At 38.2% G+C, this 27,186-nt stretch overlaps 1 protein-coding gene across 3 annotated transcripts in view; it reads left to right on the forward strand.

The window, feature by feature from the left end:
- Positions 1-1,701: 1,701 nt before the first annotated feature.
- Positions 1,702-27,186, forward strand: part of NSMAF (neutral sphingomyelinase activation associated factor) — a 39,007-nt gene continuing 13,522 nt past the window's right edge. The window contains exons 1-17 of one of the 3 annotated variants that reach the window (XM_027892742.1): positions 1,702-1,945; positions 12,022-12,111; positions 12,201-12,279; positions 12,371-12,438; positions 12,528-12,564; positions 15,318-15,368; positions 17,841-17,912; positions 18,286-18,333; positions 18,455-18,507; positions 18,996-19,125; positions 20,925-20,996; positions 21,850-21,958; positions 23,931-24,107; positions 25,042-25,121; positions 26,507-26,597; positions 26,691-26,754; positions 26,860-26,911. In XM_027892742.1, the coding sequence (XP_027748543.1) occupies positions 1,893-1,945; positions 12,022-12,111; positions 12,201-12,279; positions 12,371-12,438; positions 12,528-12,564; positions 15,318-15,368; positions 17,841-17,912; positions 18,286-18,333; positions 18,455-18,507; positions 18,996-19,125; positions 20,925-20,996; positions 21,850-21,958; positions 23,931-24,107; positions 25,042-25,121; positions 26,507-26,597; positions 26,691-26,754; positions 26,860-26,911 (1,326 nt within the window). In that variant the 5' untranslated portion in view covers positions 1,702-1,892. The remainder of the gene's footprint in view (positions 1,946-12,021; positions 12,112-12,200; positions 12,280-12,370; positions 12,439-12,527; positions 12,565-15,317; positions 15,369-17,840; positions 17,913-18,285; positions 18,334-18,454; positions 18,508-18,995; positions 19,126-20,924; positions 20,997-21,849; positions 21,959-23,930; positions 24,108-25,041; positions 25,122-26,506; positions 26,598-26,690; positions 26,755-26,859; positions 26,912-27,186) is intronic. The other 2 variants (XR_003572240.1, XM_027892741.1) reach the window with 2 other exon arrangements.

The following is a 27,186-nucleotide window of genomic DNA, read 5'->3' on the forward strand; positions in this document are numbered from 1 at the left end:
AATAAATATATATATATTTACACACCAATATTTATTAAAACATATTTGAAGTACATAAATATTATTTACATTGGCTACTGCCTCCAGCTTTGGGATTCCTGACACAGGAAGGACATTGACCTGTTGGAGTGAATCCACAGGAGGGCCATCAAGATGAACAGAGTTGGTGGAGCAACTCTCCTACAAGGAAAGGCTGAGAGAATTGAGATTGCTCAACCTGGAAAAGAGCAGTCTTTGGGGTGACCTAATTGTGGCATTCCAGTACCTGAAGGGAGCCTACAAGCAAAATGGAGAGAGACTATTGACAAGAGCATGTAGTGACACGACAAGGGGGAATGACGTCAAAAAAGAAAGAGGGCAGGTTTAATTAGATATTAGGAAGAAATGCCTCACTGTGAGGGTGATGAGGCATGGGAACAGGTGGCCCAGAGAAGGGGTGGATGCCCCATCCTTGGAAGTGTTCACGGCCAGGCTGGATGGGGCCCTGAGCCCCCTGGTCTAGTGGAAGATGTTGCTGCCCATGGCAGGGGGGTTGGAACTAGATGACCTTTAAGGTCCCTTCCAACCCAAATCTATGTATGAATCTGTGATTCTATGATTTCTGCTGGAAGTATGACAACATAGAATGCAGCAAAGAAAATTCAGGTTGGCTATTGGACAAATACATATTTATAAATGCTGCTAGGCATTTGTACAAGCTACATCCAAGCATTGCAGATTTCCTTCAAACAGGTGCTTTTACTAGTCGATTAGAGAAGTGGGTCTTGCAGATGATACCACTGTTTTCCAAACTCTGATCTGTTGCCTCCTTAGATTCTGTGAACTACTCCTAAAAGGACCCTGAAAGACAACACTTCTTCATATTTATGTCCACAAACTGAAAATGTTTGAGTAACACTGATCAACATACACCTGAATCAGACTCAGCATAGAGAGTAGATCAGACAATATCTTGAGACCTAGAAGCCTAAACCTCTTTTTATTCCTATGTGGAAAATTACATTGCCTCCATGAATCAGTTTTTTTTAACTTATAAATACTCAAAAAGCAGCATTTTTCTACTGTACAAGAGATCATGTCAGTAAGCATATCCTTGAGATGCAGTGGCAATTCTATGAATGGAAGGGTTTTTACATGAACTAAGGGATTTTATTTACCTCCCCTTTCCATAAAGTCTTTCTAGGCAGAGACAGGACTTGAGGAAATGGCACGAAACTGAGTCAGGGCAGATTTAGTTTGGATATCAGTAAAAAGTTTTTCACCCAGAGGGTTGCTGAGCACTGGAACAGGCTCCCCAGGGCAGTGATCACGTCACCAAGCCTGACAGAGTTCAAAAAGTGCTTGGACAGTGCTCTCAGGCGCATGATGGGACTCTTGGGGATGGTCCTGTGCAGGGCCAGGAGTTGGGAGTCGATGATCCTAAAGGGTCCCTCCGAACTCAGGATGTTCTGTGATTGTAGGCTTTCAACACTTGTCAGGACTTCACCTTCTGCCCGGGCAGCTCTTGCCGCGCGCGTCACGGGCGGAATGAATCTCACTGCAATGGCACTGCACTGACCATTTTTACTTTAACCGAGGCACAGGGGCAGTTTCGCGGTGCGATACAGCGTGAGCTTCTCTCGGTGTGCGCACAGAGCTCCGCGCCGCAGAGGCCCCGCAGGGCCGCAGAGACGCCGCAGCCCGGGCGAGGGCGCAGAGCGCCGGTGCTGCCAGGCTCCCTTTCCCCGGCTGCCTGAGAAACCTTCCCCCGCCTCTCCGCGCTATAAACGGGGCGGGCCGGGCCCGCCAGCCCGGCTGCGGCCACGGCCGGCCCGCTCACCCCGCCTCCCTGAGGCGCGGCCTGGCCCGGCCTGCTGTGGCGGCGGCACCGGCACCTCGGCCGGGCGGCTTTCATGGCTTTCATCCGCAGGCGGCGGCTGGAGCGGGAGCTGTACTCCAAGGAGAGGTGAGCGGCACTGCCCCGGCGCTGCCCCGGCCGCCCCCGCTCGGCCGCGGCCCCGCGGCGGGCACGGCGGAGCAGCCTCCAGCGAGGCCCCGGCGGAGCGGCGGGAGCTGAGCCCGGCTACTGCTGCACTGCCTCCCTTTGTTACTGTGCGGGATCAGGTGGCTGGTGATTCCCCAGAGTTTAGGCCGAAATCGGTGTAGAAAGGAAAAGGACCTGGGGAAATAGGAATGCTACTTGCCTTGTGTCAACTGCATGTAAATAGGGTCTGTAGATTTCTGTTTATTTGTCCTCAGTTGTGTTGGTGGCATGGAGCTACAGCTCTGCTACGCTATAGTTAAGGGGTTTTTTCTTTACTTTTTTTTTTTTTCTTCCCTCTCTCTCTCCCCTGAACACTATAATCAGTGCATTGTAACCCCTAAATTACAGACTCTGAGCTGGCTCTTTAAAGTATTAGATTCAATTAACCCATTCCTGCTTGCTGACTATAATCTGTTTTCTTTCTGAACATGCAACAAAGGCTCATCGCACGTGCTTGAAGTGTATCCTGACTTTACGCCCTTATTTTTAGGTAGTGTCCCACTTCCTTTTTATGTGGCTTATCTGCATATGGCTTGTTGCAGAGTTTCAAAAGCCTTTTCAATCTTTATATTTCCAGGTAGGAAATATAAGGTGAGAGCAATAGGTCGGCGTGGATCGTGCAGCAGAGGGACACGGTGTCTTCTCGGGGGGGAACAGGGATCCTCCGTTGTTTCCTGCTGCAGGAACCGTGTGGAGGCATCAGACTGGTCCCGTGCAAGCCCTGTGCAAATTCCTGTTGCAGGTCTCTGCTGGTTACACAGCACTGTTTATTGCTGATGAGAAAACCGCATGATGAAGAGCCGGACTCACTCGGTCCACATAAATTCTGATTCATGGTTGTACAGCCCGTGACGCTACCACATCCTCTGAAGTGCTTTTTGAAGTACAAATGTGTTCAGGATCACTTTTTGTCTTCTTGTTTATCTCGCTGTTTTTGGGGACTGCTGTGGTTTTCAGTTGTGTGTGAAGGGCTGCGGGGAGAATGGACAGTCTTGTTGTGTAGAAGGAAAAGAGAAGGATTTTTAATTCGTTTTAATTATTTTTTAAGTAAAACATCTTAATTGTAGGAAAAGCAAGAAGAATTACTCTGTTAGCTCTGTTAAGGATTTAATGTAAATAGTCTTCTTTTTTTTTTGAGAAGGTGACAAAAAAGGCCAAAACTCATCAGACTTGTCTCGAAGATCCCAAGTGGGATCTAAATCTCTTCTAAAAAGCCCTGAAAACAAACTCAACATATCAATGTCTGCCAGCATTGCTGATCTGTAGTTATTGATGAGAACTTTTTCTTTGCTCATACTTGGAAGCATTTCAGGATTTTATTATTTGAGTTCGTAATTTGAGCTCTTCATGAAAGATGAGTCTCCTCATTTGCTCTGGCAGCTTTTCCTGTATCTGCAAACTCATTTCTCTGTTTCTTGCCCTTACCTAACAATTGATATTTGTGTAAAATCAAAGTAAATTTGTGTATATTTTGTGCCCATATCAGGTCTTTCCCCTCCCTCTCTTCCTGTGTTTTTCTGAATTAGGAAATCTTAAAAACATTTAAGTGATTTAAAAGATTTTGAGCTTTGAAATGTCAGATTAGAAATACCGAATTTTTGTCACCTGTTTTCCTCAAAGTTCTGCCTTAAAACAGCAAAACCCCCAGCTCTTTATTGCTTAATTGAAGGGACAAACTCTGAGAATTTTTCTCCTTCCTGCTGGGTGGTGGTTACAGAGACATCAACTTCTGCTTTAAAGCTTCTCTTGGTCTTTGTATCCTTGGTGTAGGTATTTCATATTTGATGTGGCCAGGACTTTTTGAAACTTTGTGGCAGCTGCATTTGGTGGTGGTTTGGGGGTTAGGTTTTATTGTTGTTGTTGTTGTTTGTTGGTTGGTTTTATTTGTACCTTGCTTTCCACAAAGCAATAAGCTGTAGAAGTTCCGGTTAAGAGTCCTGTGAAACTTGGTAAGCAAGTTAAATCTTCTTATGCAGTTGCTGGGGGGGGGTGGGGAATGAGAGATCAGAGTGGTTTTAAGTGATCTGAAAAAAAAATATTTCTTCTTAACTAATTAGTTAGTCTGCTTTAATATCTGGTTACATAAACCTTCTTTTCTGACTATATGCCATTTTCTAGCAGAAAACAAGAAAATGTTGAAGTGTCCTGTGAGCACACCAAGGACAAGGAACGGGTTTTACTTTATGTTTGATTGAACAGATCCATGTCCCTGCTGAGCAGGGTTCGCTCTTTAAGGAATTTATCTTTAAAATTCATCTGTATCTCTGTTTCAGCTGTGTTTGTCTCTATTTTCACTTTGCCCAGGTGTTCAGGGTGCAGTTATGATGTCCCTTTTTAGTTAGTGCTGTGTGCATGCTTATCCAGTTTATTTAATCCCTAAAATATTAATCCTTCACGAAGGAATCCTTTTTTTACAAACAACTTTAGTTCCAAAACTTCAAATTAAATTACATGGTGTTTTGGCTCAGGTTGTCACTCCCTTAGTAAACTGATTTCTCGGTTGTGTTGGCAGCGTGCCCAAAGGTGGGCAAGTGTAACACTGTACCACTTGATACATAGACTCTAGAAATAGTTCTCCTGGTTTGTCTTGCGCGGTTGTCGGCTTCCAGTATGAGGAGTTCATCTCTTCTGCTGGAAGTATCACTCACATGACAGAACCTACTGGCAGCATGTAGGAGCTGCAGATGGATCTTTTGTGTGATGGCTGCTTGTGTATTGGGGTATTTTTTTTTATCTGTAGCATCACCTTACTCTATTGGGACAAAATAGACATAATGAAAGCTTTTTTTCAAACATCAGCAAATGAGTCCTACAGCTGGCCTGTAGATACTTAGCTCTTGTTAGGAGAGGATTTAATTTTAGAATTGGTTTTACATAACTCTGGGCTGCTGCTGGATTGGGCTGGCCTGCTTTTTCTTCCCTGGCAACATCCTTTTATTATCAGGATTGTACTTCCAGTATTGGGTCAAGTGATTGTGCAAGGTGTATTGGATCAGCCACTTGAAATCCTTGTGTCCAAGTAGATTTCCAGCATGTGCTTTTCTGATGAAGTGCTGAAAATAGTAAGAATTCAATCACAGATCAGGAATTTAAAGAAGGATCAGTGGGATACCTTCTTTGGGTGGTATAAACAGGCTTTTGCCAAGGCACTGATCCCTGCACAGTCATTTCTGTGTCCAGTTTGAACAAGTCCAGCGCTTCAGTTGGCAGGCAGAATTCGTATATAAAAATATATGGGTGTATAAATAGGTATATAAAATGAACTGTGGGTTTGTTGTTTTATTTGTTTGTTTGTTTTTTCTGCCCACGTTTTTGGTCTCAGATGAGGTTTTTTTTCAAAGTGATGTATAGAGGAACATGCTCATCAAGCAAAGTCAAAATAGAATTCTCAAGTAGACTAAACCTGATGCAATACACTTTCTATTTGGAGGATATTTCGTAGTATCTTGGCAGGACTTTCAAAGCCCAGTTGGCAGTTTGTAAAGTGTGCTTCACTTCATTGTTGCCTACTCTGAACAATGCTAGGAATGTTTGGGCGCTGTTTGGGTTTTCAAATCTTGTGTATTGAGAATGACATCACATGAGGTGAAATTTTTCAAGTGTTTTCCTGCTACTTAGGTCCTAGTTTTCCTATGCATCTTGGGTGTGTTCTTGACTCGTATTCCTCAGCCCTTTTCTGAGTGGCAATTATGTGGGAGCTCCTTGAAAAAGGCATTAAGTTCTGTTTTTCTTGGCAAGGTCGCTGCTTTTCTTTTTTTTTTTTTTTTTTTTCCTTCCCCTGAAGCTGCTTCTCAAAGCAAGAAACTACTGTCCACATCACTTGCATATGATTTTTTTCTGTTGTTTGTAGTGTAATTTTTTGGGGAATATGCAAAGCCAGGAATTTGAAATAAGTCTTCAAGCAAAATTATAGTGGCACGCTTTAGCTTACTTCTCCCCTTAATTGTAGGTGTTAACCTTTTAAGCTCAAACAGCTCCTCATACACTAGTAAAAGATTAACTCTTTACTCCACCAGGTTCTGTATACTTCTCGCACTGGGTGGGAATTGAAGGTTTGCTAACGCAGAGGCAGTTAGAGCCTACGTTAAAGTTATCTGGGGGGAGGTAGAGGTGAGTGTGCCTGTATTATATTGATTATATGTTGCTTTACCTCCTGCCCCCTCCCCCTCCCGCTCAATACAACCTCCTACAGACAGGCACAACTCTGTGGCTGAAAATCTTTTCTTCCATTTTAGATCTGTGAAACTTCTTGTGTTATTTGAAGTTAGTGGTGTTGGTTTTTCCAGCTATGTGAATTGTTATAATAGAAGATACTCCCTTACCTATCATGTTCTTCTTTCTCCCTACACCAAGCTGCTGCTGCTGTTGATTTTGAATACAGAACTTGCATTGAACATGAGAAGTAACAGCATAAGTGCCTTTCCACCCAGTTACAGTGAGTTCAAGCTTGTAAAGCTCAAGGCTTTGCCTGGGTGGCAGCAGTGGCTACCAATTTAAATCATCCTGAGAAGTGAAACTGCCTCTTTCTCAGCACCTCTGACAGCAGAGCTCGCTGTGCAGGTTTGCTGCCTTCCAAAGGGTAAGGCCTTGTTCCCAACCGCCTTGTTCTTGCACCTGACCCCTTCACATTGTACTGGCTCTGGTACTTCATGTGCCCTTCCATGGACTGATCCAGGTTACTAAAACTGCAAAACTGTCCTGAGGAAACTCCACACCTCTGAACAGAAGCTTGTTTTCTGTTCTATCTGCTAATGTGATAATTTTTTCAGTTGCAATTGGCTGATCTCCACAACTGTAAGTAGTTTTTGAGGCATTACAAGTGGGTGAGACCAGCAAAGCTATTGAAGCTTCTTCTCTTTTTTTTTTCTTTAAGTTGCAGTTTTCAAATATTACATGTATTAAGAAAATACTATAATTTTGGAAGTTTTCTGAAAACTGGCTTGCTCTTGATGAGACTTTGAGGATATAGACTGGACTGTTAAGGTATAGTATAAGGCACTGAACACCTTGCAAACTCTCACTTCTTATAGCTGCTTTCATGGGGTAAGAACTTCCTTTGAAAATCTTGTCTAATTTGTCTCTGTGTCATTTTCAAAATAATATATTTTTTTTTTTAAAATAGTCCCTTATGTCAAGTTAAATGTACAAGAAAAAATGATCAGTGATCCCTGAAGACATAGCTGTGGCTTACTAACTTCGTCAGTCTGTTGCAAGCCATTAAATAGCATTGTGACCACAAAATTGCAGACATAAACCTGTGAAATGTGTCTCTATTAGGAAGCAAGCTTAAAAATAGCCTGTAATACACTTTAAGGTGTGAATTTTATTGCTTGATTTCAAAGGATTTTGTGTCAACAGGTATTTGAGTTGCTTTCCAAGATATAGCATTAAATTTCTCTAAGTAGATTTTTAATAAACAGTCATTAAATCATTTATACTTGGGAATTGTCAAGTAAAACTTGGGTTATTAATTTTAAAATGTATTGAAATGAACCACTTGCTGATAATAACAAAAATATCTCAAAATTGATCCTTTTCTGTTTGCCTGAAAAAGAACTTTGTGATATTCGATTATTACTGTATTATAGGAAAACAAATTTTAGAGCAGTGGGCAAATGTAGAAGGTCCCTTTGATTTCTATTGAACACAGCTCTTTCTGTTAGAACCAGAATTACTTGTTTGGGGTTTTTTTTTGGGGGGGGAGTGTTTGTTTATTTTGTTTTGTTGGTTTTTTTTTTACAGATACTGCTTGTTGCTGATAATTTAAAAGTACAAAAACAAAACCCAGCTGTTTTCATTTTAGATACCAAAGCATTTTTTGTACATTTGCCAATTAAAGCTTATGATTTGCCTGACTAACTGCTGAGTTTGAGGGGTTATTTATGTCTTGGGGTCAGACTTGAAGGCCAAGGGAGAGTAGGCTGGGAACAGACTTGCTTATTGTTATTTGAGTTGACATTGGTTCTGTGATCCAGGGCAGTGTGATAGTCATAGGCGTACAGTCTGTGCTGTTAATTACTCAGCACAGGGAACTGTACAGCTGCTCAGTGGCTGAAGACCAAAACAGTTTTCACCTATCACAGGTTTAATCAGTTTCTTATACAGGGCATCTCATGCATTCTCTTACTACTGTTATTTGTTGTGTGGGGTTGTTGTTGTTGTTGTCGTCCTGTCACGTGCAGAAGCATTAAATTAGTCTTTTAGGTCTCTAGTAAGCATGCATTCAAATTCTTGTTATAGTACTACGTAGCAGTTGATAGTATATAAGTTTGGTATGCCAGTCCTCTTGATATCACAAGTGTCTTTGGAATACCTTCTTCAGCTCTTTGCTTAGGCAGCAAAGTCCAAATGCTCAGCTGCACGTTGAAGATCTCCAGTGCTGGAATTTTATAGCCGTTGTGGTTGATGTTCTGTTTTTTTCAGGCCTTCATGACACTTTGCCTACTTATGCAAAATACTTGAGACTGGTCTGATCCCTTGCTATCTGTAGATACTTGTTAAACCTCCTGGCAAGCCTGAAGTATCATCCTGTGTAGTGATGGTTCTCAAGAGGGACCTTGTCAATACAGTAACTATCAGTGGCTCTATTTGTTTATGTGAAAGACATTTACTCTGTGAAGATAAAAAACTCTGACTATACTCTAGTAGCATCTGATGAAACTTGGCTTTTTTCCCTTTTTTTTTGACAACCCTATGGATCGTTAACACAGGCAAATGAAATTTAAATACTTAACCAGTAAAAACAGTTGAGAAGTTCCTGGAGGCTGTTCCAGAGATGAGGCATCATAAGAGTTCACTATAAGCAGTAACTTGAACTGATCTAGATTTGTTAGCCAGTAGTTGAGATGCGAGTATGAAAATTTTGGTTTCACTTATGGCATTGTATCAATTTTTTAAAGCGACAGTTTTTGTGACAGAATCTTTGGACAAGCTGTTAAGTTCATCCCAGTATGCTGTGGGTGCTTGAGAGGAGTAGAGATTGGTGATTCTATTTGTGGAGATTTGATATCTGACTGTCTGCCTGCAAAAGTGACTTACTGCAGCCTGAAAATACAGGAAAAGGCAGTTAGAGTAAATAGAATTGCAAGTAGAGTAGCAACAAGTATAGAAACGCTTGGAAGAGTCTACAGAACCAAATGTACTCCGTGGAAAGTGGAGGGGAAAGATAAAATGTGGAAAATGCACTTGCCCTATATGAGGTATAAAGTTTGAAGAAATGCTTTTAACAGCTGCCAGCCAGCAATACAAACCTTTTTCAAGTCAGGAAAGCCGAGGTCAGTGAACGTGAGATCACAGCTTAGGAGCTCATTGGTCTCCGGCAAGGAGCTCTGCAGAGACGCTGTCTCTGTAAACTTGGGGAGTGAGTAGTCACGTGAAAGAGACACAGGCAGAGAATAGCAAAAGGCTAACCTGGATGCTGCTAGTAAACATGGCATTTTAAAGGAAAGAAACCTAACATTTCCCAAAGTACCTAAGTAGCCTGTACAAAGAGTTTTTCTTGAGTTTTTGTGCATACCTTCTGCATTTTTTTTTTCCACAAAATCATCTGATTCAGCAGGAGTAAGGATTATGCCAAGGAAAGTGTACCTCAAGTCCTTCCCAGTAGCCCAGAGCTTCTGATTTTGGGAAGGTGAATTGGTTCATAAAGTGCCAAGTATAAAGATAAAACAGTTTCATGGAGATAGTTCTAATGAAAAATTTGGAAGAGAACTCTCTTGTTTTGTGTTTTGGGTTATGGTAAGCGTGTTCTAATTACTGGAAATAACAGCCGATGTTTTGATGTTAAAAACATGGCTTGTCTTGAATATATGAAGGATGCCTGCATTTACCAAAAACTTTACTTTTAAGTCTAGTAATTGCCAGTGCTGTCAAGAGATGAATTTGGAAAGAGTATAAAAAGAGTTTGTCAGAAAACTAGGTGAGACAAAGGAAAGAGCCCAAGAATGAAGAATTTCAGAAATGAATTCTATCAACCAGGCATTGTCAGCTTTCCTGGGGAAAAAAAATTATGGTGCCATGTATGTCATTGCTGTGAAGCTCATTGTTCCCTATGTCAATAGTGTCTGTTTCCTGATGAAATAAAATATTTTTCAAACAAATCTGGGCATTGCCATTGTTCCTAGCTTTTTACTTAAATATTTTGGCTTGTGGATAATAAACTAAATGTATATGTTTATAAATACTAGGAAAAAAGGCATTCTGATGGTGAATTCCTCTTTATATATCCAAATGTAGCTTTATTAAAAAGTCTGAATTTTAAAATGTGATAGGACTTGCAGGAATCTGAGTTCGCAAAAGCACAGAAATTTTAAGTTGGTCCCAGATGATTTCAACTGGATGATGTATTGAGAAATGTAATTTAATGGTAACTGTGTAGAAGCTGCTATGGTTTGATATGCTAAGTGTGATGCCATATGGTACAGAATAACCCTTGATCAGTTGGGATCAGCTGTCCTGGCTGTGTCCCCTTCCAACTCTTTGTGGACTCCCAACCCCCTCACTGGCAGGGTGGGGTGAGAAGCAGAAAATGCCTTGACTCTGTTTAAGCACTGCTCAACAATAAAAAAAAGACCTCTGAATTATCAACACTGTTTTCAGCACAAATCCAAAACAAAGCCACATAGCAGATACTGTGAAGAAAATCAAGCCAAAACCAGCACAATGGGATCATAAAATGCCTGTTTTCAAGAGAGTAGAGGTAAAGATAAAGCTGTTTTGAAAAAGCAACAGAGAATTAGGACAAAGTGTCATGGACACAGAAGCAGTTTTGTGTATATGGACCCACTGTAACTTGTAGTTACAGTAAACTTTTATTGTTATGTTCTGTTTCGTGTAACAGCCACAACACAAATCTTTAAGTGAACAAGATGTATTTTCCAATAATGCTGTTTTTTTTTTTTTTTGTGAAATATGTTTTTTTAATGAACAGGCTATTCAATTACTCCAGTTCATTTTGTGAACTCTCAACATAGTTACTGCTGTTTGAATACTGCTCAGGGAACTCTTGGTGTTTATTAGTGTTTTCACGGGCATTTCTCACGAAGTACATCATGAACACAGTACAAAAAGCTCCAAGTGTGGATGTGAATAAATACTAAGTACTTCTGCAGATCAGACCAACCCTGCACACAAACAAGCTATTTTGCTTCCAACTGAAGTGATATGTTCTTGCTCCTCCTGCTATACCAGTATCTACTGGCATGTTCCCCACAGCTGAAACACTAAGTGTTCACCCTATTAGAAAGCTGTTGACTTTTGATCACTTGCAGCAGTTTAAGTTAGAGAATGCATTTTCATGTTCCCTCTGATCTGCCCTATTTGCATTTAGGTGGTACCAGCACAATATTGCCATGATTCAGCAATTAAATATTTAAGAGGAGTTCAATTTCTTATTTTTGCTTTGTTGTTGTTGAGGTTTGTTGTTGATTGGATTAGTCCCTACTGGCTTCCTGTGGGGTTGAGCAGGCAGTGGTACAGAGGAAGTACAGGACCTGTGGCTGGAGAGGAAGGCATTGCTTCCTCGGAGCTCATCCATTGGGTGACTCAGCCACGTTGTAAAATCTGTAAACGTGTTTTCACTTAACACTTTACACCAATGTAATTTGGCCTTGCTTCAAAATGATCTAATTTCCTGTATTCTAACCGATTAGTTCCTGCCCTTCCTTTTATAGTCATTGCACGTTTTGATTGGCATACACTGTTCAGACCTAAACTGGGTAGAAAGCCTGGCTATGCTGGAATAGTTTCCACAGAAGGCAGGTGAACAAAATCAAATATCTAATCTTATATATGTTGAAAGAGCATCAGTCAATCTTCCTTTGTGTGTATACAAATTTTCCTATAGGTTGTTCCTTTAAAAAGTAAAAATAATGCATTCTTGGTATATGGGGTGCAGCCCAGAATCAGTGAAGACTTCCTAAACATTTGATATCTTTTATTAAGAATACTAACTGTGAAGGTATTTCCTCTTGAAATAAATTATTTTTATTTGTTTGTAGGTTTTCACTACTTCTTCTTAACCTGGAAGAATACTATTTTGAACAGCACACAGCTAATCATATTATAAATAAAGGTCACAAAGATGAAAGGTACACAACTTTTACGTACTTTCATTTACTGGAGTCATTCTAGTCTCATGTATTTGAACACAACTAATTTTTTTTATTATTTCTTTTAGAAAATTCAGAGGCTCTCTAAAAATCTGTTCAAAGTCAATTATTTTTGAACCAGATGACAACATCCAACCCATTATCAAGGTAAGCAGTGCAAACTTAAATTTTCTGGTAACTTAAGATTCTATTTAAAAAGGTTTTAAGAAAGATTTTATGTTTTTATGATTTACTGTAGATACCACTGAGAGACTGCATTAGTATAAAAGCCCCAGAAGATAATGAAGCAAATAACCCTTTCACACGGTAGGTGAATTTGGGTTACTGTACACATGTATTTAAATTCCTTTAAAGCTGAAACACCCATCACTTCAAATATCTTATTTACATTTTAGGGATACATCTGGAGGGATTTCGGTTCTATGTAGCCAGGTAAGACCTGCATATAACATATTCTTGATGTATAAATTAGTGAGGTTACATAAACAAGTGAGCTTACGTTCTTTAATGGTGTTTGTCTCAGAACTGGAGTCCTAGGGTGGGAAGTTCACTGAAAACAAAACTAATTAGTGTCAAAAACTCAGCAGTAATATGAAGCTTTTGATACTGGAAATTTTGAACTGTTAATGACTTCATGAAGTCATTAATTGCATAAAGTGAACTTTTTGCACTTTGCATTTTATAATTGAGCTTCAGGCAACTTTAGAATTGAATGAAAGAGGAGGGTAGAGTGAAGTACTTTTTTCTACTTCCTCCGGTGGTGTTGTGGTAATGGCAAAGACATCTTGGTCCCTGCAGTTCAGTTTTGTGAAAATTTTGGATTGTACTGTATGTCCACCAAACAGTTTTGAGAAGCTGTATTGAAATATTGTCTTTAGGTTTCAGTCAAGAGTTGTGTTTAACTTGGATGTTCATACTTAAAGTTAACCAAGGGAATACACTTCAAATTTTGATAAATAGCAGTTAGTAGGTGTTCCAAAGCTGTAAAAGTTTCAAAATGATGTTTTCATTTTGGGAAAGAATGATGTTGAGGTTGGAAATACTATTTTAAACATTCTAGCATATTTGTGAAACCTTTCTTTAACAATACCTGAAATTGATAGCCGTGCTCAGTTATGTACTGCTGCAGTCAAAAGTGAACTCAGACATTTAATATTATCCATGCCATAGAAGTTTGTGGACTGTGTTAAGGTAATCAGTGTATATAATTTCATCTTGAAACTGCTTCTGTGAAGAATATTGTGTAGTCAAGGTTTCTTGAGTTGGTGGGATTTTTGTGTATCGAGTGTTTGTAAAAAAGATGTTTCTAACTGTTCCATGCAGTGGTTCCACCATACGTCTTTAGTAAATGTTCTTAAGAGTAAATGATTATAAAAAACCTAGGAAAGGAGAATTAATTTTTAAGATAGCAAGTGTGGTTAGAACCCTTGATTCCTTCCATGTGTAGCTTGCTAGTCATCATTCTGTCTCTGGGGAAGTGTTCTGAAATGGTTGGGTAGGATGATAAATGCTGGTATTTTGTATAAGAGGCATACAGACTTTCAAGTGTCAAGTAGTCACTTATGACACATCATAATCTAATTATAAATGTATTTCTAAGTAGAATTCTACCTTGTAGGAAACTGCATGTAGTGAATAATTGGAACATCTTAAACATCTTTGCCTTTTAGACTCAAAAAAAAGTTGTTAATACATAACTGGAAAAACAGCTTTTCTTTATGCAACAACTTAGAAACTGATGGCTTTAAAATACAGTAAATGGGAATAATAATTTGAGAATATTTCAGTATTTTTTCTTGAGATAAAATTGTGGGGAAAATCCTCCAAAATAGGGAATGAATAAAGTATGCTGAAATTTCTGCACAGCTTACAAGTAAAGGAAAAAAAAAAGTCTACTTTTTCTTGTAGCATGACGTATTCAGTGTACGTCATGCTACATTGTAATATTTAGTCATCCCACAGAAGAGCAATCTGAGTTTCTCATTCTGATTCTCCTCTGGCATGATTCAGGTCTGATGTCAGATGAACCACTCTAATTGCCACTATTTTTTGTGTAGCACTTGGAGAGGCATGCTGAGATTGTGAGCTTCTAAGCACACCCCTTGCTTTCTTTAGCTGGACGGTGCTGTGAGTGGTCTCTTGGTGACAACTGGCTCTGTTGTCAGCTGGTGGAAATGGGAAGGCTTTATGTAGCAGCCTGGAGGCTTCTGCCTAGAGCATGGTACCTATCTCTTCTTGCAAGTTTGATGCTTGTCCTTGGTTTGAGGCTGCTGCCACAGTGCCTTGGAGTGTAGCCTTGGATGTGATAGCTGTAGGAATGAAACCAAGGCACTGGAAGAGACTCCCTGATTAGCCAAGTCTCTTGGACCATGAACTAGAAGACAGTAGGTGATGCGGTCCAGTGTGTTTTATGCAGTTCAGAACCAATCCTGAATTGTGCACTTTAGGCCTTTAGTGAACTTTAGCAAGTGTGAGCTTTCCCTACAAACAGAGCAAAACCATGACTTATTTCTGGCTTGCCCTTCAGACAGTGGATAGTAAGGCACAAATATCTACAAGCCAATGTTCTAGCAGTCAAGTCGTTTTATAGAAGATGTGAGAGTGTTGTGAAGGAGAGTAGTTTCATGTGGCTTTTGTGGGGGGAAGATCCTCTCAGATGTGAGAAGAAATAAAACTGTTCAAAAGCATGCCATGAAATGAGAGAAGAAGTCTGGTGTCCGTGGTGGTTGGAACTGGAAGCAAAATATTTAGCAGCAGAAGAAAGGCATTCATTTGAGAAAATTTAGACAGTAGTTTATGTTGTGAGTTGCCAGTCTGGGGAAATTCCCATTTGGACAAAACCCTAAGGCTGTGAGTCACCAGAAGAGGGGGAGGATCCTTCTCCTGAATGTAGCTGTGTGTGTTGGCTTTAGTATTGCAACTCTTTGAAGGTCATATGATTAGCATAAAAGCCTACTATAAACTACATAAGTAAACCTCTGAACTAAATTGGATTCTTGCCCCTTCTTACTGCTAGCTGATATAAAAAGCTCATTGTTTTTCTATAGTTTATCTGGGGTAGCTAAAGCAGGATATTACAACACAGTGTTTTGCTTGCTTAAACAGTGTTCTTAGTTCTATATTTATCAGTACTTCTGATTCATTTTATTATTTTTTAATGTCTGAAACTGTAATGTCTCTTTCAGGTTTTTCTCATTAAAGAAAGGAATGTTATTGCACCCTATAAAACAATAAGAGTGAGTATATTTTTTTTTACCATTCTTAGCAAGTTGAAGTTTTGCAAGGATTTATGTTCTCATTTCTAAAAGAGTAAGCTAATTATCATTTAAGGAATATGACAGTAAAGGTTGGGAAAAAAAAAGTAATTGTGCGTATTGAAATAACACATCTGAATTCTTCCATGATGGCTTTCTGATATTTCTTAAAGGACATACTGCAGACTTCATGCTTGCCATTTACCTTGATGTTTAGCTCTTTGGTCTCAACAGTCAGAGCTGTCAGTGGGCTGCTACTATTCAGTGGACATTGCATCCTGGCTAAATGGCTTCTCCTCAGTTCTCCTCAGACCTCAGATGAGAGGTTGATAATTGATATTTTCCATCTGAGTGCTTCCCATTTCAAAGAAATTGTAGATTAGGTGGCTCACATCAGAAATTGGAGGTTACTTCTAGTTGCTTTCTGCTGATGGGATCGGTGTGCTCTGATTCTAAGCTGGGAGACTTCAAGGCATGGAGGCAAGGGTTTTTCACGTGAAGTGTTGAGATGAGTTAGGACACAGACACAAAAAGAAAATGCAGAGTCGTTAGACATGTTGCCCAAGAATTGAAACAGACAGAATTATATTTCTCAATATATTTGTGCAAGTAAGAAATTTCAAGAATAATGGAGTCTCAGAATTTGCATTACTGTAGTGAACAGCAAAGAGGCAAGAGATGATTTCTGTTCTCCCAGCAACTCCTTTGGGTTGGTTTTGTGATTAGATCTGCCTCTAAACTGGGAGTTTTAATTTTTCTTTCTTTGTTTGTTTTATTCTGTTAATTCCTCATGTGTTAAACCTGTTTTGTCTTCTAGTTCTTCCATTTTCTGTTTTGCATCTGTGTGCAAGATTTATTAAGTATCACAGAAATACCTTCTCCCATTGCCAACACAGTGAAAGAGAAAAGAATCAGGAGGACTGTTTAGAAGGCTTTTCACTTCATTTTCTCCTAAGTTATGATTCATCCGTAGCTAAAACATTTCTGACAGTTAACCGTTACAATTTACTTCACTAAAGTGCAGCTGTGTTTCTGCATTTTAAAACAAGTTCACCTTCAATCACCTCTGAATTTTTTCTGTTACTGCTAAATATCTTCTGCTTGAATCATTGCCAGTTCCATATGTTTCAGTGAGTGCTGGAATTGGGTAATACGTTTTGTCTTCCTTGTATTGCATTGATTATTTCAGATCAATTACAAAATACTGAGCTATTATCTTTGCACATACCTGAAGAGCTACAGAGACAACTGCTCACATAAGCTTTTACATTGTTGGCTGTAAGGAATCCTTATAGACCATCCACTAGGATTTCTGAGAGCTGTGTTTTCCCTGTTGAAGGAAAATGGTGCTCTGGGTGAAATGTTACATTGCTTTTATCTAAATTGCTGCTGAATTCCTTGTCTCCCTATAACCCAGTTCCATTTGCTTCCTGAAGCATGCTTTCCTCTTGGATTGGTGTCAGTTCAGCTCAGATCACATACATTACACCAAAGATTGTCTAGATTTCCATGTCTTCCTTCCTGCAGTTTTACATTATTCCAGCTATATCCTCTGACCAATGTATTGCTGTACTCTTACTGATCACTTTTAAAAAAAAAAAGACTAGCCTGAGAAATTACAAAAACCTACAGAAGGGTGTTGATATATTTTTATACTGTATTCAGGGGTCATTAAAGGCTCCCACAACCTTTGCTAAGTATGAGATATGTGTAAATTTAGTATCAATTGGTCCATGCTTATGCTATTAATATACTTAAATTAAAAGCAAAAAAATCAACTATAAGGTGACATTTAAGAAAGCTGGGAGAACTTTTTAGGGGAAAAAGGAGTTTTTCACATATACTGAGTGATGTGTTAGTGAGGCTTTTGTAAATGACTAGTCAGAATAGGCTGTGATGGAATTTGGGATCTTTTCCTCTCAAAGCTATTTATGTAGAGAAGAATGATTACCTTTTTTAGCCTAGATTTTAAAGATTTAATGGGCTGGTATCTTTTGTCTACAAGATATACAGAAACTGTTTAAATGTAATATGTTACTTTCTAGTTCTATATTTACATGATTTTTACCTGATATTGAAGTAGGCAGAACATGTACATTTACTGGTGTTTACAATGTATTAATTTGTTCACTTCAAAGCTATTATGTTGCATTGTATCAAACAGCAGACAAAATACTGCACAAAGAGCTTACCACAGGGAAGATAAATTTCTAAAGGTAAAAGATCAGGTTATACATCTGCTTGGGGAATGTTTGAGGTATAGCACAATCTTTGATAGCATACTTTTACTACATTTTCTTTTATTATTTAGGGGATTTGTTGTGGTTTTTGTTTTGTTTGGGGTTCTTTGGTTTGTTTGGGGTTTTTTTGTTGTTGTTTTTGTTTTAGTTTACTTGGGGTTTTTTCCACTGAACTTTATTAACTCATTTCTGGTACATGTACTTTTAATTTTAGGGCAGAACAGAACACTTATTCCAACTGGATGTTGCTGGGAAAGTAGGAGATGTTGTGCAAACTCTACATCAGGTATGTGGTTATTTGGTATCACTACGTACTTCATCACAGCAGCTTTTGATTTTTAATGTAGAGTTTTCTTTTTTTGTTCTCAAGGTGAAAATCTTGGAGCATCTATTTTTAAAATGTAGAGCTGAAAACAGCATCTAGTTCTGACAGCTGTCGTAAGCAACCCATATTAACTTTTAGCATGCAGGGTGGTAGTATACAGACAAAGTAATAACATGCCAGTAGCAATGAACGAACATTATCCTACTTTAAAAAGAAGTAATAATAGATCTTTTAGTATTCTGTCACAGAGAGTGCTAAAGCTCCTCCTGTTTCTGTTGTCTTCTGAGCTCTCTGGGAGATCTCCATGCTATTTCACCTAAAGATTGTTGTTTAGCTTTACAGGGCTTCTTGTCTAGATAAGATGGGAGATCAAGCTGCCATGGTAAGTATCTGATTATTTCTAATATCTCTGGTTAATAATGATATTATGATCACTGTTGAATAATAACTTTAATTGCTTTTGAATCACAGACCATATTTACTTTTCTTTCCTTCCACATTAGATAACTGCTATATTGCAGTCGCGCTTGGCTAGAACTTCATTTGATAAAAACAGGTACTTTTCTAATCACTTGCTACAGATAAATCATTTTTAGCTTCTTGGTTGATTAGTCTACTGCATTGATACTTAGGTGGTTTTTTAAGGTAGTGTGAGTTCTCTAATTCAGAGAGTTATCTTCTTTGAATTCTGAAACATTTGTAATGGAGAGCAGGAAATTCTGTGTTGTGGAATGTGTTAATTTTTTATGTCTCTAAACTGTTTTGTTTATCTGTGAATTTATTGTAAATTGGGCATCAGCATATGCCAAATAAAATTGTATAGAGAAGTCAACTGGCTTCCTGCAGCAGCATTCCTTTCTAGAGTGCCTGTTAAAGTAGAGATCTCAACAAAGAACTTTCTTCCTGTGTGAAAGGGGACTTCCTGAAGTCCCCTTTCTGATGTTCCAAGGCTATAAGCTAACCTAAAATCTTTCTAAAGAATTTAAGGGTGCCTCTACCAAAGTAAGAACTGGAGGTAAACTTACTCCTTTTCTTCACTTGTAGATTTCAAAGCATTTCTGAAACGCTGCATATGGAATGTAAAGCAGAAATGGTGACGCCACTGGTGACTAATCCAGGGCATGTGTGCGTTACTGATGCTAACTTGTACTTCCAGCCTCTTAATGGATATCCTGTAAGTGTCTCTTAGATGATCTTGCATACAACCTGAACACGCTGCCCTGCTAGTGGACAGATTTAATTTTCTGTACTATTTCTCTTAAATGCACATAGAGCACATCTCTGAGAAGACTCTATTTGCAGTTATAATCAGAAGCTGCTTAGTTTTCTTTGATCTGTGCTACTCTGTTGCATTTGGTATATCTCTTCTTCTGAGGCTTTATTCTGCGCTAGCTTGCTTAAAACTTAACCTTCTAATGACAAAGCACAAAATATCCTTTGTTCATTCTCTATTAATAATTGAAGATCACTTTTTGTAACAATTTAAGATAAATTTCAAAATCGTAGTCTGTGATTCTGTCCCTACCTGGTGAGAGCTTTATATACATGTAGTTTACTTTGGAAGATGTTAGCTAGGTTTTCTTTTAAACTAGTAGTTTCTTTCTCTAGAGGAAAATTGAGTACCTGTTGCAGATAGATTGCTGCTTTGGAACTTTGTCACAGAAATAGCAATGGTAGTCTTAGCAAGCTACTGGCTTAGCTATGATTCTGTGAAACAACTTCAGTATGGGCGTGGCAGTAGCACAATTACCAGAAAATTTGTCTTCTCCGGTTAATTTTTTCCCCCAATTTGCTCGTCAGCATGTGAGTTTGCATCAGCAGCCCTGGTGTTGCTGCATTTGGATATGACTGGTCCCGCAGGCTGGTAGAGCACAGTCTGGCCAGGGATAAAGGACCAAGACCCATCCTCTAATTCCAGTGCTGGGCTGCTAGTACCCTCCACATGGCTCAGTACCTGAGCCCACCTCTAGTGTTCTCATCTGCTGGGTACTCTGGAGGGAAGAAAGGAATCTGCCTAACTTGAGTGCCCTAAGGACAAGGAAAAGACAAGCAGAAGGTTAAGAGAAGGAGTCTGGAGACCCAGGCACAGAGAAAAGAAAGGAAAAACTCTGAGTGCTCTGAAAGGAACTAGAGAGATCATGTCTGTGACAAGAGGAAGGAAAGTCTGAGGCTAGTATTGGAAATGGAAAAGGGACTTGGAGAAGTGTGTTTAACAAAGGAGGAGGAATTTGGGGAACAGATTTTTTTAGCAGGGCCTGTTGCAATAGGACAAGGAGTAATAGTTTTAAACTAAGGGACTAGATTCAGACTAGATAGAAAAAAGTTTTTTACAATGAGCATGGTAAAACACTGGCACACGTTGCCCAGAGAGGTGATGGATGCCCTATCCCTGGAAACATTAAGGTCAGGTGTGACTGGGCTCTGAGCAACCTGATCAAGTTAAAGACGTCCCTGATCATTGCAGAGGGGTTGAACTAGATGTCCTTTAAAGGTCTGTTCCACCACAAACTCTTTTATGATTCTATGACATGCTAGAAGTATGTCCAGGCAAGGAAAATGTTTTGCAGTGGAAGATGACAGGGCCATTTTTTTCCAGCCGCCAGGTGGCACCATTGGCACAGTTTTCCCAGCATCCCAATGGCTTTCTTACTTTTAATATAATTTCTTGTGTGCTGCTTCTCTCTTGCATGAGTACTGTAACTGGTGACAGACTCAGGTGATAATACACTGTGGTTTATTTATTCTTAAACTAATTTGCTTCTCAGGCAAAAAACAACAGCAAAGAAAAGCTTCCTCTTTCTAATGTGACTGCTTAGCATCGCTATTCCACTGCTAAAATGACATGGATGGATAGTTTCCATGTTGCTAGTATTTGTAGTCAGCAAAAGGTTCTGATTGTCTGGAGAGTGTAAGGTAGAACATAAACCTGCTGGAATATCTCCATCTTTTCTTTCCCCTCCCTATCCCCCACAGAAACCAGTAGTACAAATAACACTGCAAAATGTGCGTCGCATCTATAAAAGAAGACATGGGCTAATGCCACTGGTAAGCTCAAATATTTATTTTATTTTCGTGTCTTGCTGTATCTATTGTTTCTTAAAATGACCTGCGGAAAATGTGTGCACTGTTAGGTAAGAACCATGCGTTTTTAAGAGCTCTAGACTAAGCTGTGAACAGCACTCAATGATCCCTTCTGCTTTTTAGGTGTTTTATTTCTTTATGTTGTCAAAAAGATGAAAACAGAAAGAGTGAACTCTGACAAGGATGAAAAATTTGTTTCATAACCAGTCAGTATAGGGAAAAGGGAGAATGGAGTATCACCAGGGAGCAATTCATTCCATTTATCTCAAACACCTATCTTGGGTTAGAATTAATTTCTCTCTCATGGTGTATTTTCTCTCTGGATTGATTCACTGAGGGATTTTGGTCACTGCTTCATGTAGAGGCTAATGTGGAGTGATGAGTCCCACTGTACATGACTGAGAGATAGTGAGAGTGCTGCAGTGGAACCTCAGTTGTATGCTTTCAGTGTTTGCACTGAAATTTTAGTCTTCTAGAAAATGTTTTGTTTGGAAACACATTTAAATCAAATAGACATTTAATTCTTTTGTATCACTTCATTCACTTAGGCAAAAAAATTGTATTGCCTATGCACAATTAATCTAGGCAGAGCCAATCTATGGACAGCTGTAAAGCTATTTGCTCAGTTGGGTGTAAACTGAATACTTTTATGATTAAAAATAAAAAAGTCAAAATATTTTACTTTGTGGGCAAAACTGCTCCCCAGTATAGAGTCTGAAGATTTAGATATTAATAACTGGAATATTCTGTTAAAAAACGTCTTACAGCTTGTCAGTACTTGCTCTCATTTATGCTTTTCCCCCTGTTAACTTTTCAGGGCCTCGAAGTATTTTGCACAGAAAACGATTTATGTTCTGACATCTACTTGAAATTCTACAACTATCAAGATCGAGATGAGGTCTATTTCCTTATTGCAACATATATAGGTTTGCAGTATTTATTTATTCATGTCATGTGTAGTACCTTGTGAATGGAAATTTGGCTGGGTTTTGGTCTGTCAATTTTCTGGGAAGAATAAGAAGAATAAACTGAAGCTTTAAAAATTGTAATGAAATGTAAACAAAGATCAGAATGAAGGTTGTGAAATTGCATCTATTCATATGTGTTTGAAGAGCTGAGTATGAAATCTGATATGGCATTAACTAATTCTTTTAATTTACAACTTAATATGCACTATCATTTAACACACACTCACCAAAAAAATTCAAACAAACAACAAATGAAACTAAAATGCCCTCAAAACACTCTCTTCAAAGCAAGAGGAAAATAACATCCACTCAGGTAAACAGTGTTTTGCTGAAAGAACACATACTGACTTGTGTATAGATCGCCCTGGCACTCCAAGTTAAAATCCTATTGAGAAACTTACTGCAATGGGTGGATTTCCAGTCCACACATTTTGAACTTTTCTGTCTTAATGATAGTTGATGAAAATTACCATCCTGAAATAGTTTAATTCTTATTTCTATTAAATCTTATATTCATTAGTTCTTAGAGAGTGATGCGTGCCTTTGCAGATTGTGAACAGAAACTTTCTAAAAAACACGTGTCCTGGAAAAAAAGGGGAAAAAAATCTAATAGTTTTCCTGTAATGCTGCTTCAACTGAAACTCATATTTAGTGCCAATATTGAAAATGTCTATATAAACTTTGTGCTATTTTGGTTTTGTACCAGAGCTCTAGTTCTGTTTTAATGAATTTGCCTAAATATCAGTTGACATTTTCTCCACTTCACAAAGCAAAGTGGAAAGGTCACAAAGGAATTACTTTCACTGAGAATTATTTTAGTGTTTTAAATTTTGTTTTGGAAAGCAAATAGATTCTGACATTATTTTCTCTGTTATTGAAATAACTGCGTGCTATAACCCTGCTTCAGACTTTGTTTTCTAGATAATATTCAAAAATGAAATTTCAAGGTGCAGATGAAGATGATGATGATGTTTTTAGAGCTTAAAAATAAAAAAAAAGCCTTTTTCCTAGAGGTGTTTGTAGCACCTCAGTATCTTTCTCTGACAGCAGAAGATCCTCTCTTTGAAGATCGCAGCTTTTTACTTGTAGAATTTAAAGTACTGAGGTGAATGGAGGGTTGGAATATGTGTTTCCAGCCTATGGTGAGCTAAAATAGAAGCCTGATGTGATCTAATCCAAATTCTTTTCTTGCCATCATGCCATGGTTGCAGTCCTTCATTTCAGGCATTTACCAAGGTACTGTTAACTGAATCAAATGAAGGAACAATTTAAAAAACAAATAAATAACCTAGTTGTCCAGCAGCATACCTTGATATTACAGCTATTAAGCAGAGAGTAATGCAGCTTGAATTTCTTGAGCCCCTGCCTATAATTCAAACAGAAGCTCCAGGTGCATAATTCCTTTTTTCTTAAGTGGGGGTCAAGTTCTCTTTTCCTATAGTCTCCATTTCACTGTTTCCGAAATTAAATCTTGTTCATGGACAAATGACTTCTTTCCAGACATCATTGTTAGTGGGTATCCTTAGTTGACCAGTAAGAAAATGTATTTAATTTTTTTCTTGACCCTAGCAGAACTGCTTCTAGAAATTTGAAATCTTAAAGATTGCCACATTGCCAAGAGCCTTGGTCATGGTCTGGAAACATTTTTCTGTAACTTCATAAATGTTCATCCATTCGTTTTGTTTAGTTTCATCACTCCTTTATTCTTTTTCTTGCTTGAATGATGAAGTTTAGGCCCATTTGAAAAGATCTTAAAAAAGTAAGAAATACGGTAGCTATTGAAACATGAAGTTTCCACTTGATTCTGACTTGTTCTATTAAACAACTATGCCCTTACTTATTTTATAGGATTTTGCATAATGGTAATCACAGTATAATTTGGGGGTGGAACTCCAAACCTCACAACTCTTAATGTTTTGTTTTATTTTAGAAAATCATATTGCGGAGCATACAGCTGAAAGTTATATGTTGCAATGGCAGCGAGGACATATATCAAATTACCAGTACCTTCTTCATCTCAACAATCTGGCTGATAGAAGCTGCAACGATCTCTCCCAGTATCCTGTATTTCCTTGGATCATAGCAGACTACTCTAGTTCAGTATTAGGTATGTGTATAAAAAAGTCATGTTTACTGCATCATGTCCAGCCTGAAATGCGTGTATATGGGGGCTTTTACACTGCAAAAAGTTCATGTAATATCAAAATGAAGCCAGCATGGGTGACCTTGGATGTTTTCCTGTGGACTTAACCTTCCCCTCTGGTTTAGGGGACAAAATACCTTACCTTTTTCTGTTAAATATTGCACTACTCACATACAGACTACTTACTAAACATCTCCTTGGTTGCTTTGCAAGTCAGCAGTACTGAGCATTCACAGCCTTTCTGTGATTCTAAAAAATGGAAAAGAACCAGTAAAATTACTTTTTATGGAACAACTTTGATGCACTGAAATGTGTAGAGAACCCAGGTATTCATTTATAATTCTTAATGCTACAAGCTGAATGGAAGAGTCTGACAAGGCTTGTGTCTAAATCGGCTCCTTGATTAAGGATCTTAGTGCAGCCTGTGTGGGAAGTTGGTCCTTTTGAGGATTGTGTCCTTCTACAAGAAATAGAATAGGGATATCTCATGGTATTCATCAGCATCTGCCCAGCCACTTCAGTAGTGGGACTTGACTGCAGCCTGACAGAATAGGTAATGAGTAGGAAGAAGATGATACTAGCTGTTTTTGTGCCTCAGGTAGCAAGACCTTGCCTAAGTAATATTAATTGCAGTAACTGTCTCATACATCAACTACTAGTTCTTAAGCAAGAGATTATGAGATTGTCTACTTGGAAGGAAGAAGATGAGTAAACATTTACAACAAGACTTAATGATTTTGCAGTTAGTAGGGAGAGAGAAAATTACTGAAGGGGTTCCGTGTTGTTTTTTGTTTGTTTTGTTGCTGTTTGGGTAGGTTTTATTCTTTTGTTTTTAAATATTGATTAGAATACATGAATGTCTAGTAAAATACTTAGTCTATGCAAATTTTTTTTTTAGATCTGACAAAGCCTGAAACATTTCGTGACCTTAGTAAGCCAGTTGGTGCCCTGAATAAGGAAAGGCTGGATAGGCTACTGGTATGTATATCTTGGCATTTATGTGCTGCACATTCTTGGCCTTGTACCTACTGGCAATAAAAGAAGCTTTGTTCAGCAAGGTTTGGGAAATACGTAGATATCTAAAACTAACTATAAACCTTATCAGAAGCAAACATACCTATAATGATACTGCATTTATTTTTAACTTAATTTCATCAGTATTGTTTTTTTCAGTACTAATGTAAAATTATTAGAGTCCATTTCATCTCTCATACTACTATTTCATATGTTATGCTTTTGAATGTTTTCCCTTGCTTTTAAAATAATATTCCCAAATCCATTTAAGTATGTGTATGGTAAGCACTGAGATGCTATAAGCATACATGGACATATGAAACTTCAAGACCAATGGATTTAAATGCATCATGTAAAATACATTTGGGGGAAAAAAAAAAAAAAAGGAAAAAGAAAACAGTGATAGAAATCTTAAGTTTATTTCCATGAAGAAAAATGCTGAATTTGAGGGAGTACTTCAAAGGGTGGAAATCTGCCATGGAGATCAGAGCACCAACTTGAAAATTCTGTGTGCAGATAATAGTGCACCAAGTTTTTCCATTTCTCAAAGTAGGTAGGCTTTCTTTTCATAAGTTGTCAAACGCATAGTTACAGACTTAGAAGTTTCTTGGGTTTTAATTCTTTGTGTAAAATCATTGTCTCCTATGGAAAGTTTATTATGCCAAAATAATATACAGAACACTAACTATATTTAATGTGCTGGAACCTTTATTAGTTCTTAATAAAGCATTAGAAAAAATATTGACAGAATAACTGCATTATATTGATAAAAAAGATGTTTCAAAATCATATAGCTTCATAAGGTTGTGGAAGGTAAGAACATTATCAATATTATGCTTCCAGTAATAGTAGATTAGGTTTAATTTCTAAACTCTGACTTTTCTCAAGCTGTTATCTGCCTCATACTTACTGCAGTAAAAGTTATTCTGTTTAGATTATGATAGGTTTTAGGGTAACACACAGGAGCTTCAGACAAGAAGGAATCTTCCAGGTTGAATGAAGTCAGTATGTTCTTCCATACTCTCACTAAACTTGATGTGAAAGACAAAAAGGAAGTCTGTTTGCATACCTTGGAAATTGAGTCATTGCAGTTACATATGAAAGTGAGGGAGAAAAATATCCTGTATATCTGATAGTTCTGGATGATCAGTTTTAACAACTGTTTTACTGTATCGATTTACTCTGATTAAAACTGCATGGTTATTAGAACTTAAGAGTTTGTTTTATCTATTGTTAGAAAAATAATTGAGGGTCCTAATCTGTGCATTTAAAAAAATGTGTATGTGTTTAGTCTTAAGGGAAAGCAGGAATGCTGATTTTAAACAGACATTTCTTTCTTCTTGTTGCAGACACGTTATCAGGAAATGCCAGAGCCTAAGTTCATGTATGGAAGCCATTATTCATCTCCGGGTTATGTTTTGTTTTATCTCGTTAGAGTTGGTAAGACAGCTTGTACATGCTCTCTGAGCACACAGTTACCTCCAAAGCATACAAGGCTTGGAGCAAGCTGATGATTTTGTTTTTTCTCCTTAGCTCCAGAATACATGCTCTGCCTGCAAAATGGAAAGTTTGATCACGCTGACAGAATGTTCAATAGGTTTGTTTGCATTTGGTCTGTAGCTAGTCTGGTTTTGTTTTCAAATATGCACCAATGGGGAGTGAAAAGCCTTAAAAATAATTTCTTATTTTTTGTATTATCTAGTATTGCAGAAACCTGGAAAAACTGTTTGGATGGTGCGACAGATTTCAAAGAGGTAAATGGCTGGAAAATTATTCAAATGTTTCTTGTTATCTGTGCTATGCTTTCTCATCTGTTGATCTGAGAGTTTTTGTTTGGGGTGTGTTTGGTGGTTTTTTATTTTGTTGTTTGTGGTTTTCAGTTGTGTGGATTTGTTTGCTTTTTTTGTTTGTTTGTTTTTGAGGTGGTTTTTTTTTTTTAAAGCTGACGATTACTTTGTATGAATGCTTTATTAATTATTTTAATCCTGTATCAATTCTGTAATTCCATGATTGATTGCCTGTGTCTGTT

The sequence above is a fragment of the Empidonax traillii genome, unplaced genomic scaffold, assembly GCF_003031625.1.
Source record: "Empidonax traillii isolate 1590-97213 ecotype Southwest subspecies unplaced genomic scaffold, ASM303162v1 scaffold365:size559728, whole genome shotgun sequence".
Lineage (NCBI taxonomy): Eukaryota > Metazoa > Chordata > Aves > Passeriformes > Tyrannidae > Empidonax > Empidonax traillii.